The sequence below is a fragment of the Oryctolagus cuniculus genome, chromosome 3 (genome assembly GCF_051225735.1).
Source record: "Oryctolagus cuniculus isolate XC-2025 breed Fujian yellow rabbit chromosome 3, ASM5122573v1, whole genome shotgun sequence".
In the NCBI taxonomy this organism is placed as follows: Eukaryota; Metazoa; Chordata; class Mammalia; order Lagomorpha; family Leporidae; genus Oryctolagus; species Oryctolagus cuniculus.
In genome coordinates, this window is record NC_142869.1 from 53744556 (window position 1) to 53762407 (window position 17852).

Below are 17852 nucleotides of genomic sequence, written 5' to 3' on the forward strand. Positions count from 1 at the left end.
GGGGGGGCGGGAGGGTCACAAGAACACACACAAACTGTAAATAAGATTCAATTTATGGTGTGTGTGTGTGTGTGTGTGTGTGTGTGTTTTAAGATTTATCTATTTACTCAAGAGTCAGAGTTACAGAGAGAGGGAGAGACAGAGAGAGGTCTTTGATCCACTGGTTCACTCCCCAAATGGCCACAATGGCTGGAGCTGGATCAATCCGAAGCCAGGAGCAAAGAGCTTCTTTTGGGTCTCCCATGTGAGTGCAGGGGCCCAAGCACTTGGGCTACCTTCTATTGCTTTCCCAGGAGCACTAGCAGGGAGCTGGATTAGAAGTGGAGCAGTCAGGACTTGAACCAGGGTCCATATAGGATGCTTAACCTACTCAGCCACAGCACCAGCCCCTCATTGAATGTTTAATGAGGGAAAGGCAAGAATGTAAATCCGCTGTTCCTCTTTATAGCATTATTTTTAAATAAACAAACAAAATGAAAGTTGTATGCTATAGCATATGGTATTTGAAGAATAAGGAAGATTGCCCAATTATTTTCTTCTTGAAATGTCAATATTTGGGGTCTGGTGTTTGGCACAGTTGTTAAGATGTAGCTTGAGGTATTGAATATCATGTCATAATGCCTGGGTTCAAAGCCTAGCTGTGGTTCCCAATTCCAGCTTCCTGCTAATACAGGCCCCGAGAGGCAGCAGGTGATGGCTCAAGTAGTTGGGTCTGCCTGGCCCAGCCTCTGCTGTTTCAGGCATTTGGGAAATGAACCAGGAGATGGGAGATTTCTCTTTCTCTTTCTCTCTCTCCTCCTCTCATTCCATCCCTTCACATTAAAAAAAAAAATCAATATTTGCATATAAAAAGGAAGAGGTATGAATTTCAGTGTCTAACAATCTAATGACTGACCTCAATTTCCTCATCTGTAAGAATGAATGAACCTAACTATCCCCACTAGTTCCCTACCAGTTTGTAGTATAGAATGAACTGAGACATAAGTAAAAGTACTTTGCAAATTATGAAAAAGGGGTCGGCAGCAGGTTAACCCACTGCCAGCACCCGACAGGAGGGTCAGTTATCCAGCTCCCTGCCTAGCAGATGTTTAACTACTTGGGACCCTGCTACCCGTGTGGGAGACCCAGAGGGAGTTCCAGGCTCAGCCCTGCCCATTGCAGCAATTTGGGGAGTGAACCAGCAGATATGTCTCTGTGTATCTCTTCCTCTCTCTCTGTAATTCTACCTTTCAAATAAACAAATAAATCTTTTAAAAATGAAAAAATTATACAGTTGGAAGTCGGTGCTATTTCATAGCGGATAAAGTCACTGCCTGCAACACCCGCATCCCCTGTGGGCACTGGTTTGTGTCCTAGCTGTTCCACTTGCAATTCAGCTACCTGCCAATGCACCTAGGAAAGCAGTGGAAGATGACCCAGGTGCTTGGGCCCCTGCCCCTACATGGGAACCCCTAAAAATGTTCCTGGTTCCTGGCTTTATTTTGGCCCAGCTCCAGCCATTGTGGCCACTTGGGGAGTGAACCAGTGCATACAAGCTCTGTCTCCCTTTTTTCCCCTTGGAAAGCTTATGATAACAGCAATAACAACCATAAATCCAGCTGGTAATATTATAAATGATAATATTTAATTTAGGGGATCTGGGATTCAATGCCTGTTAAATTGAAGAGTACCTTTTAACAAAATTCAGCACAATTTTACAATAATTTTTGTTTAATCTGAGAAACTCAGTAAGTAGAAACCTTTGCATATATATTTTGTATATATATGCATATATACACATATTACATATGTATATATTCATATACTTGAAACAATAAAAACTTCATTGGCTTCCACTGTTTAAGTTAGACTAGGGAGCCTTAGGTATAACCTATCACTAACAAAGTTACTGACAAGCATTCCAGAATGTTATAGGAAACCAAATCTTCATTCAGTTTTACCAGTGAAGGCCATAGGTGAGGTCATTAAACATGCAAGGTCACAGTATATCCAGTGATCACAATGACTACTCAGGGATTACCATCACTCCCTGTAATTAGTGGTGGCAGATATCACCAATAGTTCAATGTTAGTGCATTTTCCATGGTAAAGACATTTAAATGTCTATCATTTTATCAGATAACTTCAGTAAACTCAGAGGATGGTGGCAGAATTAGCAGCCCTCAACTCTCTCCTATTTAAATACCACCTCCACAAAAGAAAAGATTTTGGAAATGACTAAAATTTCTGTACAATTTACATCTAAAAGTACACACCTGGGTGAAAGTAAAATGTGCAGTACTCTAAAGGCACACAACTAAAAATATCTGGAAACAAAAAATGTTAACAAGGAGAACTAAAATGATTAGTAAATCTACTGTGAAGGTGGCAAATGCTTCCCTAAAGTTAATGAATATTTTTATCTTGAAAAATCTGTTTTCAGATTTCCCTGAACAGGAAGCAGTTTTCAGTAGAATGCACAAAGCTGAGTTCACTACAAAAAAAAAAAAAAAAAAAAAAAAAGAAGAAGAAGAAGAAGAAGAAGAAAAGCCTAGTGTCCACTAATCGCATACAATGTATATATTTCTACAAAGGTTGTTACAAATGAATTACAATCAGCAACATTCTAAAAAATGTTGAGAGCAAATCCTAATGAACGCTTTAATAGTCATAGAAAAATATTCAGTCCACTCTCAAGTTAGGCTTGTATGTATTGGAAAAATGGTCCTACTCAAGCAAGTACTGACCATCAAAATGATCCTGTTCCCACTCCAGAACAATAAAGGATATTATATAAAGAAAATTCAGAAACAAAAGTTACTAAAAGTTCTAAGAGTTCAGAAAGAACGCTGAGACGAGCTTCCCTCTCGAAAAGACTTAAACGTAAAACATCCCAGGAGCACTCATTAAATCAGAATTTCTAACGCGAGTATGGGGGTGGGGCGATGAGAATGATGTCAGCGCTCAGTAAAGTCACAGACAACTTTGAATCCAATAATGACAATAACTGTTGCAAACCGCTACGGTCTTTGCAACGCAGACCGATGGCCATTTGAAAACGTACCTGAGTTTTTACATTCTGCGATATCCAAACGACCGGCAGTGAGCGAAAACTCAGCAAAAACCCTTGTTCTTTCTGAACAATGACCTAAATAGTGGCTCGCTATAAAAAGAGCAGATGACACATTCATCTGTTCAACCTCAAATGCGTCAAGGTCTGACAGTACCAGAGATAAGACACAACCAATGTAATACAACAGGGTCATTTTAGTTCCCCGAATGTCTGGAAAAGGAGAAGAAACACAGAGTGCAAGGCATCAAGAGTGGGGGAGGGCTCGTTTGGGGAGAGCGGAGAGGACGGGCGTCGAGCCTGGGAGGCAGGAAAGGGCTACTGAGAAGGCTCACTGGTCCCGGAGGGAAAGACGCTTGGAGACCAAATGGACACCGGCAGGCGCGGAGCGGGGTCGGGCAGGACCCGGCTTTGTGGATCCCCACTCTGCCCGAATCTGCAGCGCAGGTTCGCTCCGACGCTGCCCTTCTGCCCCCAACCAATTTTAAGAGGTGACGAGAGGTGGGGAACTGGGTGGTGACCGCTTAGAGAGTTCAGCTTCTCCCAAATATTTCATCCATCCAGGACATAAACCGTCCCGCGGGTGAGGAGGGCGAGACAGGCAGACGCCCGGATCTCCCCGAGACCAATCCCCGGGGGAAAACGCAGGGTGGGTGCGCGGTGGGGGAAGGGGCCGGCGGGCGGTCCGAGCGCAGCCACTTACGAAGACGCGCTGGGCACGAAAAAATCCACCGCGAAGCCGAAGTAACTTCCCTCGGGGCCAGAGTACTCGGTAGGGCTGTCCACGTCTAGGTTGAAGGCGCCGCAGAGAGGTAGCAGGAGTCCGGGAAGAAGCGGCAGGAGGCAGCGAGGGCGAAGGCTCAGCCGCCCCGGCAGCGAAGCCATCGCCGAAGTGCGCGCGGGGCGCCCAGCCCGGGGCGCACGGTGCCCGCGGCCCGCCGCCTGCGCGCGCCTGAACTTGCCCGCCGCTTGCTTCCCCGCTACCCTGCGACAGCGCCGGGGCAGGCGGGCGGGCTGAGCTTCGCAGCGGCCGCGGGAGGAGTGGGGTGCAGGGCGCGTGGGGCGGCGACGACGGCGCAGGCGGCCCCGGCGCCCCTCCCGCTTGACCGCTCCAAATCGAGACTCTGGCTGGGGGCTGCGGGGCTGAGCGCTGCACCTCTGGCCCGGGAGCTGCGGCGGGCAAGGGGAGGAGGCAGCGGAGGGGGGGAGGAGGAGGAGGAGGAGGAGGAGCCGGCCCGGGAGGCTGAGCCGCCCAGCCCGAGGAGGAAGTGTGGGCGGAGAGTTGTCCTCGGACTAGGGAGAGCTGAGCGCACTTCCGTGCGTCCTGTCGCCGCCTGTCCCGAGCCCCAGGCGCCTGTGCCAGGGTTCCAACCCCAAAGAACCTGGGTGGGCGGCCGGGCGCAGCACGAGGGCCTCAGGCCGAGCACCACGAGCTGGCGGGCCGATGAGGTCCAGTGTCCCGACCCTCTCGAGTTCGCCCGAGTCGCAAGGACGCCCCATAACCCTGATCCCGCGGGGAACTTCCCTGCGACTTTTGTTTAGAAGTGCGGAAAACTTGATCCGCTCCTCCTGTTTCTGCAACTGAGCTTGGCTGGCTCTCGTCAGCGAAACTCTAATTAATGCTCCTTTTCCTCTCCCACACACAAACACCAAAGTAATTACCAACTTCCCCAACGCTGGGCTGGTGCAGCCTCTCCTAAGCTGGGTGTGTTACAGCTGAACTAAATAGTCACACCAAAGCGGTGTCGAGTCAAAGATGAGCAGTGATGGTTTGCAATCAAGTCAGAATGGCCGAAGCCTTATTCCGAATGGGGTTGTTCAAAGACATCACAAAACTGCTTCTTTGATTTTAGGATGCTTAGGTAGACAAATTTCAGAACTGGAAGAAGGAATATGCATCATCGAGAAATAAGTGGAGTGGGGTGTGTGTGTGTTTATTCCCAATATCTAGCCGCTTGCTAAGCAGATAGTAAGCTGTCAATAAAATGTTCAAGCATTGAATGAATGGCAGATGAGTAAACTTTGCCCAGAGAACTGACTTTCCCGTACGGCGTATAATATGCTAAAAAATTTGGTGAACGGAATAAAGTAGAAGAACATTGTGTAGAGCTTTAAAATTTACAAATACTGCCATAGTAATATTGGACCTGTTGCCCAAAGTAACTATTAAAACTCAATCACAATATATATCACTCTCATTGTTAAATAATCCTCTGAAGGATTATGTATATAAATTGAAATGAAATCCAAACTTGAAATTAGCCTTAAATAGTCTGATTTTTAAATTAAAAAAAAGATAATGCAGAAAAATCATTGGTTAAACAAGCCATTGTAAACAAGCCATTGTACAGCATCTGCCTTAAAGAAGTTACCAATAGAGATAACAAATCCTACAGCTCACTTACCCATAAATACAAATACACCATTCTCCTCTCTATGTTGCCTAATGCACTTAAGATGCCCGGGATAGGTGTGTGGATGCGTAAAGCCAAAGAATTTTTTTTATACCTAAAAGCCTGAGAACCAACCCACATGGAAATCCATTCAGGGAAAGAGTTCAGTAATGTCTGGCTAAACCAGTAAATTTCCCATTGCTCAACTCCTCATCCCAGGACAGAGGTCTCACCAAGGGAGGGGGGAGGAACATGGGAGAAGCAGGAAAAGGAAGAAGTCAATGGTACCACACACGCCCCCACAAAAATCTGAGTGAACACCACAACGGTAAGTAAGCCTGCAAATAGCTACTAAAAGTGCTTTTTCTTGAGTCATTCTTTGTAACTTCTTTTCAAATGAGCAGTCTCGCAAGTCAAGGAATTTGTTTAAAAAGCACACGCACATACATTTCTATTAGGAGACAATAAAGTTGACTAATGCCGTGCCTTTAGGAACTTAGGGTTATAAATGCAGGCATCTTTGTGTTACCATGCTTGAGCAGTCATCCGTGCAGTGCCTTGCAAATGTACTAGAGAACATATCAATTCTGCCAGCACTTACTTGAGAATCAACATTGTGCTGCGTACTGTGTGCATGGGAGAGGGAAAAAGCATGTTTTAGACTGGAAGAAAAGCAATGCCCAGCTGCTCTTTATACCACTACTTGTACTCTTCCTGTACATCCCAGCAACTCTCCAACTCATCTGCCTTATCTACATTGAGCAGAATCCCTTTCTTATATAGAAAATATTAGGTAGCAAAAAGAATTTTTAAATTTTTATGTATTTCTTTGAAGGGCAGAAGGATAGGATCTCTCATCTGCTGGTTGCTTCACCACCACCATCAGTATGCTCCCCCAGCCCTCTACCCCCGCAGCTGAAGTTTACAATACCTGGGGCTGGGCCAGGCCAAAGCCAAAGCCAGGAGCTCCTCTAGGTCTTCCACACGGGTGGCAATGATGTAGAACAGGGAGGCAGCTAGTTTAGGATTTCTGAACAGAAAGTCACAAGCCCTACCCCACCCCAACTCCCATCCCCACCCCCAAACCATGTGTAATTATTTTCTTCTAATTGAAAAAAAAAAAAAAAGTGCTCCCTTTCCTGGGATGTGTCTGCTTCATCCAGGACCTGGGGTAAGACATAATGGAAATATGGATATTGAGCTCCTTGTGGGAGTTATGGAGGACCATAAAACTCCCAGGTGGCCTCATTCCTATGGAGGCACACTCCACCCCAACCCTGACATCATAAAAGAGGCCAACAACTGGGGAGGAGTCTCTCTTTCACCAAAGACCACATCTAGAGGGACTGTTAGGTGGGCTTTGGGCTTTCTGCTTCCACTCCACCACCCCTTTCTCCTTTTGGGCCTGCTGTCCACTCATAAAATGTTTGGAGGGGTGGGCATCCCACACTACCTTGTGTATGTGTGTTCTCTTTCTCACCTTTTAAATAAAATTTGTTATTTTATGCCTGTACTTGGAATGCCTCTCTAGGTACAAGGCAAGAGCCTGGAAAAAAATTAATAATCCACACCCCGCCACTTCAGCAGAAACCCAACTACTTGAACCATCACCTGCTGCCTCCCAGGGCATGGGTCAGCAGGAAATTAGAATTGGAAGCAGAGCCATTACTCCAACAAAAGCACTCAGAATGGGGTGCAGGTATCCCAATGAGTGTCTTCACCCGTATGCCAAATGCCTGCCTCAGTAAAAAGAATTTTGACTTTGAATTTTGCCTCTAATCCACTGTCCTTTAGTTAAAAATCTTGATGCAATTGGTTTCTATAAATTCAAGCATCTGGATTCAATTCCTGCCTTCACCAACTACTCATTGTTGACCCTGGGAAAATTGATCCAACCATTCTGTATCTCAGTTTTCTTATCTATAAAGTGGAAATGATAATGTCACCTATGTTGTATAATTAAACAGCCTTTGCTGCCATCAGTACTTCTGTACTGTACTTAGCACAGTAGTAAATTCATGTGACTATTACTAGGCTCTTAGTTCTCCTAGTACATATCCAACAACTGTTGAAGCTCCTTCAACAATCATAATTAAACCAGGGTTCCAGGGCTGGCATTGTGATACAGAAGTTAGGCCACCACCTGTGAGGCCAGCATCACATATTGGAGTGCCCACTGGAGACCCAGCTGCTCTGCTTCTGATCCAACTTCCTGATAATGTCCTGGGGGCAGATGATGGCTCAGGTACTTGAGTTCCTGCCACCCATGTGGGAGACCTGCATAGAGTTCCAGGCTCTTACCTCCTACTTCGCAGCCATCTGGAGTGTGAATCAGTGGATGAAAAATTGTGTGTGTGTGTGTGTGTGTGTGTGAGAGAGAGAGAGAGAGAGAGGGAAAGAAACAGAGTCTTTCAAATAAATAAATAAAAATAAACCCATGTTCTACTTTGCTTGTACACAAGGAGTTCAGTCCAGTTATGCCAAAACAAGAGAAATTTCAAAATTTGCATCTCTAAGCACATCCATAGGGCCAGCATTGTGGCACAGCAGGTTAAGCTGCTGCCTGTGATGCCAATTCATGTCCCAGCTACTCCACTTCTGATCCAGCTCCCTGCTAATGCTACTGGAAAAGCAGTGGAAAAATGGGCCCCCGCCACCCATGTGGGCAGCCTGGATTAAGCTCCTGGCTCCTGGCTTCAGCCTTGCCCATCCCTGGCTATTGTGGCCATTTGGGGAGTGAACAAGCAGGTGGAAGATCTCTCTGTGTGTGTCTCTTCCTCTCTATATATAACTTTGCCTTTCAAATAAATAAATAGAATTTTAAAAAATATTTTATTATTTACTTCAGAGGTGGAGTCACGGACAATGAGAGAGAAAGGTCTTCCATCCACTGGTTTACTCCCCAAATGGCTGAAATGCCTGGAGCTGGGCCAATCTGAACCCAGGAACTTCTTTCAAATCTCACACATGGGTGCAAGGGCCCAAGTACTTGGGCCATCTTCTACTGCTTTTCTAGGCCATAGCAGAGGGCTAGATGGGAAGTGGAGCAGCTGGGATACAAACCGTGGTGTCCATATGGGATGCTTGCACCAAAGGCAGAGGCTTAGCCCACTGTACCACAGCACTGGCCCCAATAAATAGATCTTTAAATACACACACACACACACACACACACACAGATCCAGGGAGATTCAGTTCCTAACCCACAGGAACTCTTCTGAAATCCCCTCTACTCTCCATTTCCCCAGAACTTTCATTCCACTCCACCCAGTCCTGGAGTTTTTATTGCTGTAGTTTATTTGTCTAACTCTCTGGCCTCTGCTCTCCTAGTGATTTATTAGGGAGTTTGAGTTGGCCTCTGTGGTTTCACTCTCACCCCCCCTGCTGCCTTTCCTTATATGATCTGTATTTGAAAAAACCCCAGATAACACTTGTGCACCTTGGTGACTGAAAAAAAGGTGGCCAAGAAACTGATCTTTTTGGACCTCATTTCTTAAAACTATCCCTTGAATGCTAGAGTTCCCTAAGATTCTGTCCTTGATTTGCAGTATTTCTCATTCTACATCCGTAAGAGGAGCTTATTCACTGTCATGCTCTCAACTACTACCTCTTACCAGTCCCTACCTCACAAAGGAATTTTAACCATGCTGAATTACTTAACAGTTTCTCCAGAATGCCATTTTTGTTCATAGGGCACCATCTTCCTGGAAAACATTAGCCCTCCTCTGCCACCATTTCCCCCAGCCTCCGGTCACATACAAACCTGCACAGTCTCCTTGAAGTGGCTAGTTCCAATTGTCTTTCAAAGATTGTGTCAGGATCATCATATCCTTGCTTTATTGTCTTCACATGCTGTGAGCTCCACACAGGGCCTTACGAATGAATTCCATTGTCCAGAGACTTAATAATGACTAAAAATTGCATTGATTTTTATTCATGATACACTGGGTGTTGTGCTAAGCATTTTGTGTATATGTTGTTATTTATTAGTCATAAAACTCTATCACATAGGTTCCATTAGCATCCCCAGTTTATTTTTTGGTTGTTTTTTAGATTTTTAAAGACTTATGTATTTGAAGGAGAGGAGAGGAGAGGAGAGGAGAGGAGAGGAGAGGAGAGGAGAGGAGAGGAGAGGAGAGGAGAGGAGAGGAGAGGGGAGAGGGGAGAGGGGAGAGGGGAGGGGAGGGGAGGAGAGGAGAGGAGAGGAGAGGAGAGGAGAGGAGAGGAGAGGAGAGGAGGGGAGAGGAGAGATCTTCCATCCACTGCCTCATTCCCCAGATGGCTGTAACAGAAGCTAGAAGCCAGGAGCTTCTTCCAGGTCTCCCAGATGGGTGCAGGAGCCCAGGCACTTGGGACGTTTTCTGCTGCTTTTTTTAGGCCATTAGCAGGCAGCTGGATCAAAAATGGAGTAGCTGGGACTCAAAGCAATGACCACATCAGATGCCAGCATCTCAGGCAGTCGCCTTACCTGCCATACCACAGTGCCAGTCTTAGCCTCACCAGTTTAAAGAGGAAGAAACTGATTCTCTATAAGACAGAATCATTCTCCAAGGTCATGACTCTAACATAGCACAAACTTTGAACACAAGATGCTATGACTGCAAGCTCAGGTTCATCACCACTAGGTTTTCATTGCAATATAAAAATTCATAAAGTAACAATATAAGAATGAAAAAGATAAAAAGCATATAATATATTCGAAATGATCTGAAAATTTACTTGACAAATTATCTTTACCCTCAATCTGAATTGTTTATAGCATACTGTTTGCCTCTAGTACTGTCTAATAAGAAAAGGCCTTTTAGCCGAGCAGGTAACACGCCATCTTCCCTCTTCAGAGTGCCTGGGTTCAATTCTTGATTCTGGCTTCCATTCTAGCAATGGAGTGCTTGGGATGCAGCAGTGATGGCTGAAGTAACTGGGTTCCCGCCACTCACATGGGAGACCTGGATTGCATACCTTGCTCCCTGACCCAGCTCTGTCCCAGGCTCAGGCCTTGCAGGCATTTGGGAGGCCATTTAGAGGATGGGAGGTGTGTTCATCTCTGTCTCTTTTGTATCTCCACCTCTCAAAATTTTTAAATAAAAAAATTTAAAGATTTTAATAAAATGATATTACTAGTTGTGTTCATCAAATGAGTTCCACTAATTTAGCGGTTTGTCCAAGAAGAAGTTGTGCAAGTGTGCCTGAGCAATGATTTCATTAAATAGTTAAAGTAATCTTAATTTGCTGAAGTACTGGGGCTACATTATAGTACAGCAGGTTAAGCTACTGCCTGCAATATTGGTATCCCATATAAGCACCAGTTCAAATCCCTGCTACTCCATTTCTTTCTCCCAATTCCCTGTAAATGTGACTTGGAAGGCAACAGGAGATGGTCCAAGTCTTTGGGCCTCTGCTGCCCATGTTGAAAGCCTACATGGAGTTCCAGACTCCTAGCTTTGGCCTGCCCTAGCCAGATGTGTGGCCACTTGGGGAAATGAGCCAGTGGATGGAAGATCACACACTTTCTCTCTCCCTCTAATTCTGCCTTTCAAACAAATAAATAAATCTTTAAAAAAAAGTTTTTTTTCTTTTCTTTCTTCCTTTTAAATTAAGATTTATTTATTTATCTTTTTATTTATTTTTATTATTTATTTTTATTAAGATTTATTTATTTATATTTTAAAAAGTTTCTTTTTTTCTTTTTTTTCTTCCTTTTTTTAAATTAAGATTTATTTATTTATTTTAAAGTCAGAGTTAGAGAGAGGCAGAGGCAGAGAAAGAGAGATCTTCCATTTGCTGGTTCACTACCCAGATGGCTGCAATAGCTGGAGCTGGGCCGATCCAAAACAAGGATCCAGAAGCTTCTTCTGGTCCCCCATGCAGGTGTAGGGGCCAAGGATTGGGTATCTTCTACTGCTTTCCTAGGCCACAGCAAGGAGCTGGATTGGAAGTGGAACAGTTGGGACTCGAACTGGCACCCATATGGGATGCCAGTACTGGTGGGGGCTGGCTTTACCACTATGCCACAGAGCCGGCCCCAAGAATAGTGCTTCTAAGATTTTTAACTGTTTTTCTTTCATTTCTGCAATTTAGGATTAAGATTTGGGGTTTATGAAGGAAACAAAAATAAATCATAAATACCAATAAATGTCTTGTGTACCCCTGCAGTTCTCTACATCTCACTGTGAAAATCACTATATTGTCAAGATAGGTAATTCTCAACTTCAAAGAAGTACCTGGTGGTTTTCAGAATTCCTCTTCCAAGAACCAACATGTGGTAAAAATGTAGAAGGGGATCATACATCTTACTTTATTTCAATTAAAGGTTACTGCATCCTCTTACAGTGTAACTACCTAAGGAGATGTAATTTTTAACGACCTGAAGTGTTGAAATCTCTGATGTATGCAATGAAACAGATCACAATTCTCAGAACAGTGCTTATACTCCAAAAATGAGCCACATTTGGAAGCAGGAATTGCTGTCCTAGTTACTCATCTGTTACTGAAAAGCCAAATTAGAGGCTTCGATATAGAAAGTGAAGTATTTGTGCTATGTACAGAATGAGCTAACATGATTTTTAAAAATAACATATCAGAGGAACATAGAATTTTTAAAATTCTAATAAAACTCCCTGTTTTATTTATGTCATGAATAATGGAAAAAATTATGTGGGATAATTTAAAATGTTTCTGGTACTTGATAGATAACTATTATTACTTTCACCATAAAATCACTTCATATAAATCTGGTCTGTTTCTCACTGGACATTATGACTCAAAACTTCTCTTATTTTATTCAGACTTATGATAGATGTAAACACTCATAACAAGAAGGCTTTTAAAAACTGCAGTTTAAAAAGTTACACAAGGAGGCTTGTGCTGTGGTGCAGCAGGCTAAAGCCCTGGCCTGAAGTGCCGGCATCCCATATGGGCGCCGGTGCTAGTCCCGGCTGCTCCTCTTCCAAACCAGCTCTCTGCTGTGCCCTGGGATAGAAGTAGAAGATGGCCCAAGCCCTTGGGCCCCTGCACCCACGTGGGAGACGTGGAAGAAGCTCCTGGCTTCAGATCCGCGCAGCTCTGGCTGTTGTGGCCATCTGGTGAGTGAACCAGCAGATGGAAGAACTCTCTCTCTCTGTCTCTAACTCTCTAACTCTTTCAAATAAATAAAATAAATTTTTAAAAAAGTTACACATGTATTTTTTTCTTGAGAAAAAGGCAAGAAAATATATTATTAATTGCAAAACATTCCATTTATATGATTACATATCTAATTCTTGAAATTCTCATTAGAGATATGCATTAATCCTACTATTGTTTAGTAACATAACATCTAACTGATGACTAAAATACTTAGTAAGTAGGGGCTGGCGCCATGGCTCACTTGGTTAATCCTCCGCCTGTGGCGCTGGCATCCCATATGGGCGCCGGGTTCTAATCCCAGTTGCTCCTCTTCCAGACCAGCTCTCTGCTGTGGCCCGGGAGTGCAGTGGAGGATGGCCCAAGTGCTTGGGCACCTGCACCCGCATGGGAGACCAGGAAGAAGCACCTGGCTCCTGGCTTCGGATTGGCGCAGCGCTGGCTGTAGTGGCCATTTGGGGAGTGAACCAGCGGAAGGAAGACCTTTCTCTCTGTCTCTCTCTCTCTCACTGTCTATAACTCTACCTGTCAAATTTTAAAAAAAGAAAAAAAAAAGGAAAAAAAAAAAGAATGTGGTTACTGAAACCTGTCAAAAAAATACTTAGGAAGTAAAAACGATCTGCATTTCTCAAAAAGGCATATGTACAGGGGCCGGTACTGTGGTGCAGTGGGTTAACTCCCTGGCCTGAAGTGCTGACATCCCATATGGGCACCAGTTTGAATCCCAACTGCTTCACTTCCAATCCAGCTCTCTGCTGTGGCCTGGGAAAGCAGCACAGGATGGCCCAAGTCCTTGGGCCCCTGTATCCGCATGGGAGACCTGGAAGAAGCTCCTGGCTCCTGGCTTCAGATCGGCGCAGCTCCAGCCATTGCGGCCAATTGGGGAGTGAACCATTGGATGGAAGACCTCTCTCTGCGTAACTCTTTCAAATAAATAAATAAATCTTAAAAAAAAATGCCATAAGTACATATGTCTACATAAATTCATTCTTGCATGAGAAAATTTAAATATCAAGAACATAAAAAGTTAATCCTATTAAAGCATTAAATACTACTGAATATTATGAGTTGACAGTTCTAAGAATATAGTATAAGTTACTTTAGGTGTGTACTTTTTAATGCCCTATTATAGTTATGAAAATCTGATGTTGTTAATGTGGATAAAATAAATGTGTTCACAATGACTATTACACTATTTTTCTTTTCATTTACAAACACACTACAGTTAATTAGTCTACTTAAAGAATACATTAATTGGGGCCGGTGCTATGGCATAGTAGGTTAAGTATCTGCCTGCAGTGCTGGTATCCCATATTGGCACCAGTTAGAGTCCCAGCTGCTCCACTTCTGATCCAGCTCTCTGCTATGGCTTGGGAAAGCAGTAGGAGATGGCCCACATCCTTGGACCCCTGCACCCATGTGGAGACCCAGAAGTTTCTGGCTCCTGGCTTCAGATTGGCTCAATTCCAGCCATTGTGACCATTTGGGGAGAGAACCAACAGATGGAAGACCTCTCTCTGTCTCTCCCTCTCTCTGTAACTGCCTCTCAAGTAAATAATGAAAAAAACAAAAACATTATGCCTTCTGGCATCTGAGGGATTTTAAAGAAATAATATGTTAATCGTACATTTAATCATTAAGCATTCATTAAGGGCCTCCTGAATGCCCAAGACTTCAATTGGAGCTTGAATTGTGAAGACAAATCAGACACAAACCCTTATGAAAAACATAAGTTTGACTAGACAAATACTTAAATAAGTAACATCAACTAATGTTAGAGTGCTGTATGAGAAGTACTCAATACTTTAGGGGTACCCACATCTCAGTACTGCACTGATGATTCCAGCTGCCTACTGATGCACACCCTGGGAGGCAGCAGGTGATGGCTCAAGTACTTAGGTCCCTGCCACCCCTGTGGGAGGCTTGGATTGAGTTCCCAGCTTATAGCTTCAGCCAGTTCCAGCCTCAGCTACCCTGGGCATTTGAAGATTGAAGCAATGGATCTCTGTCTCTGCCTTTCAAATACATATATAAGTAAATAAATAAATATATTTTAAAATAAATGCTCTAGGTTCAGGCATTTATTACAGTGGTTAACATACCACTTGAAGCATGTGTATCCTATATTGGAGAGTCTGAGTTTGTGTTCTGCCTCTAGTTTTCATTTCGACATTCCAGATAATGCACACTTGGGGAGACAGCACATGATTACTCAAGTACTTGGATCCTTTCCACCCACAGGGAGACTTGGACTGTGTTCCCAGCTTCCAAATTCAGCCTGGCCTAACCATGGCGATACCAATCAAGATACCGAAGACATTCTTCTCAGATCTAGAAAAAATGATGCTGAAATTCATATGGAGATGCAGGAGACCTTGAATAGCTAAAGCAATCTTGTACAACAAAAACAAACCCGGAGGTATCACAATACCAGATTTCAGGACATACTACAGGGCAGTTGTAATCAAAACAGCATGGTACTGGTACAGAAGAAACAGATGGATAGACCAATGGAACAGAATAGAAACACCAGAAATCAATCCAAACATCTACAGCCAACTTATATTTGATCAAGGATCTAAAACCAATTCCTGGAGCAAGGACAGTCTATTCAATAAATGGTGCTGGGAAAACTGGATTTCCACGTGTAGAAGCATGAAGCAAGACCCCTACCTTACACCTTACACAAAAATCCACTCAACGTGGATTAAAGACCTAAATCTATGACCCGACACCATCAAATTATTAGAGAACATTGGAGAAACCCTGCAAGATACAGGCACAGGCAAAGACTTCCTAAAAAAGACCCTGGAGGCACAGGCAGTCAATTCCAAAATTAACATTTGGGATTGCATCAAATTGAAAAGTTTCTGTACTGCAAAAGAAATGTCAGGAGAGTGAAGAGGCAATCGATAGAATGGGAAAAAATATTCACAAACTATGCTACAGATAAAGGATTAATAACCAGAATCTACAAAGAGATCAAGAAACTCCACAACAACAAAACAAACAACCCACTTAAGAGATGGGCCAAGGACCTCAATAGACACTTTTCAAAAGAGGAAATCCAAATGGCCAACAGGCACATGAAAAAATGTTCAAGATCACTAGCAATCAGGGAAATGCAAATAAAAACGACAATGAGGTTCCACCTCACCCCGGTGAGAATGGCTCACATGCAGAAATCTACCAAAAACAGATGCTGGAGAGGATGTATGGAAAAAGGGACACTAACCCACTGTTGGTGGGAATGCAAACTGGTCAAGCCACTATGGAATTCAGTCTGGAGATTCCTCAGAAACCTGAAGATAACCCTACTATTCAACCCAGCCATCCCACTCCTTGCAATTTACCCAAAGGAAATGAAATTGGCAAACAAACAAGCTGTCTGCACATTAATGTTTATTGCAGCTCAATTCACAATAGCTAAGACCTGAATCAATCTAAATGCCCATCAACAGTAGACTTGATAAAGAAATTATGGGACGTGTTCTTTATAGAATACTATACAGCAGTCAAAAACAATGAAATCCGGTCATTTGCAACAAAATGGAGGAATCTGGGAAACATTATGCTGAGTGAAATAAGCCAGTACCAAAGGGACAAATATCATATGTTCTCCCTGATCGGTGACAACTAACTGAGCACCAAAAAGGAAACCTGTTGAAGTGAAATGGACACTATGGGAAATGGTGACTTGATCAGGCCTTGCCCTGACTGTTGATGAACAACTTAATACGTTATCCCTCTTAGTATTTTTTTGTTTGTTCTACTTAATACTATTGGTTTAATTCTGTAATTAATACACAGTTATACTTAAGTGTTGGAACTTAACTGAAAAGTGGTCCCTGTTAAATATAAGAGTGAGAATAAGAGAGGGAAGTGATGTACAATTTGGGACATGCTCAAGCTGACTTGCCCCAAACGGTAGAGTTAGAAACATACCAGGGGATTCCAATTCAGTCCTATCAAGGTGGCATGTACCAATGCCATCTCACTTGTCCAAGTGATGAATTTCTGTTCACAATTGATCATAATGATAGGACTAAGAGTCAAAGGGATCACATAAACAAGACTAGTGTCTGCTAATACTAACCGATAGAATAATAAAGGGAGAGAACGATCCAACATGGGAAGCGAGAGACACAGCAGGCTCACAGAATGGAGGATGTCCTAAACAGCACTCTGGCCTCAGAATCAGCCCTTAAGGCATGCGGATCTGGCTGAAAAGCCCATGAGAGTATTTCAGGCATGGGAATCCAACGCACTCTGGGGGAAAAAAATGACCTAAATGAAAGATCTCTGCGAGTGAGATCCCAGTGGAAAGAACAGGTCATCAAAGAAGGAGGTACCTTTCTCTAAAGGGAGGAGAGAACTTCCACTTTGACTACGACCTTGTCTAAATAAGACTGAAGTCAGTCAACTCAAAAGGCTTCCATAGCCTTGGCAACTCATGACAAGAGCCTGGAGTGATTACTGATGCCATAACAAGAGTGTCAATTTGTTAAGTCAACAACAGGAGTCACTGTGCACTTACTCCTCATGGAGGATCTCTGTCCTTAATGTGCTGTACATTGTGATTTAATGCTATAACTAGTACTCAAACAGTATTTTTCACTTTGTGTTTCTAAGTGGGTGCAAACTGTTGAAATCTTTACTTAATATATGCTAAACTGATCTTCTGTATATAAAGAGAATTGAAAATGAATCTTGATGTGAATGGAAGGGGAGAGGGTTGCGGGTGGGAGGGAAGTTATGTGGGGGGAAGCCATTGTAATCCATAAGCTATACTTTGGAAATTTATATTAATTAAATAAAAGTTTTAAAAAAATCTAAAAAAAGAACTACAGCAGCTATACTGTACGTATGGAAGCATATTTAGTAATAGAAGTCATGATCTAAGAACACAGAACAGAGTTTCTGATAAACATGGATTCATCATTCCAATCTCGGATGATAAACTTTCATACTGTATTATGTAAGACAAAAATATGCCTCTACCTTTAAGCTGCTATTTCTTAGGTTTTTCAGTTACACTTTGACTGACCTAATAGTTAAAAAATAAAAAATTTTTTGTTTGAGGATTAGTATTTATTTACTTGAAAGGTAATAGAAAGAGAGAGAGAACGATCTCCCAGCTACTGTTTCACTCTCTACAAGGCTGCAACAGCTGGGGCTGAGCCAAATAGAAGCCAAGAGCCAAGAGCTCTTTTTGGGCCTCCCACGAGGTTGACATGGCTTCAAGCACTTGAGCCCTCTTCTGCTGCTTTCTCAGGTGCATTAGCAGG

The 17852-nt window shown here is 43.3% G+C and overlaps 1 protein-coding gene across 5 annotated transcripts in view; it reads right to left on the reverse strand.

Annotated features, from left to right (window-relative positions):
- ITGAV (integrin subunit alpha V) overlaps positions 1-17852 on the reverse strand; it is a 135495-nt gene that overhangs the window by 98384 nt on the left and 19259 nt on the right. The window contains exon 1 of one of the 5 annotated variants that reach the window (XM_002712329.5): positions 3753-4245. The exons of 2 other annotated variants lie outside the window; for them this stretch is intronic. In XM_002712329.5, the coding sequence (XP_002712375.2) occupies positions 3753-3934 (182 nt within the window). In that variant the 5' untranslated portion in view covers positions 3935-4245. Of the gene's footprint in view, positions 1-3043; positions 3184-3752; positions 4246-17852 lie in introns of those variants that run through there. 2 more of the 5 variants (XM_070070495.2, XM_089329031.1) reach the window with 2 other exon arrangements.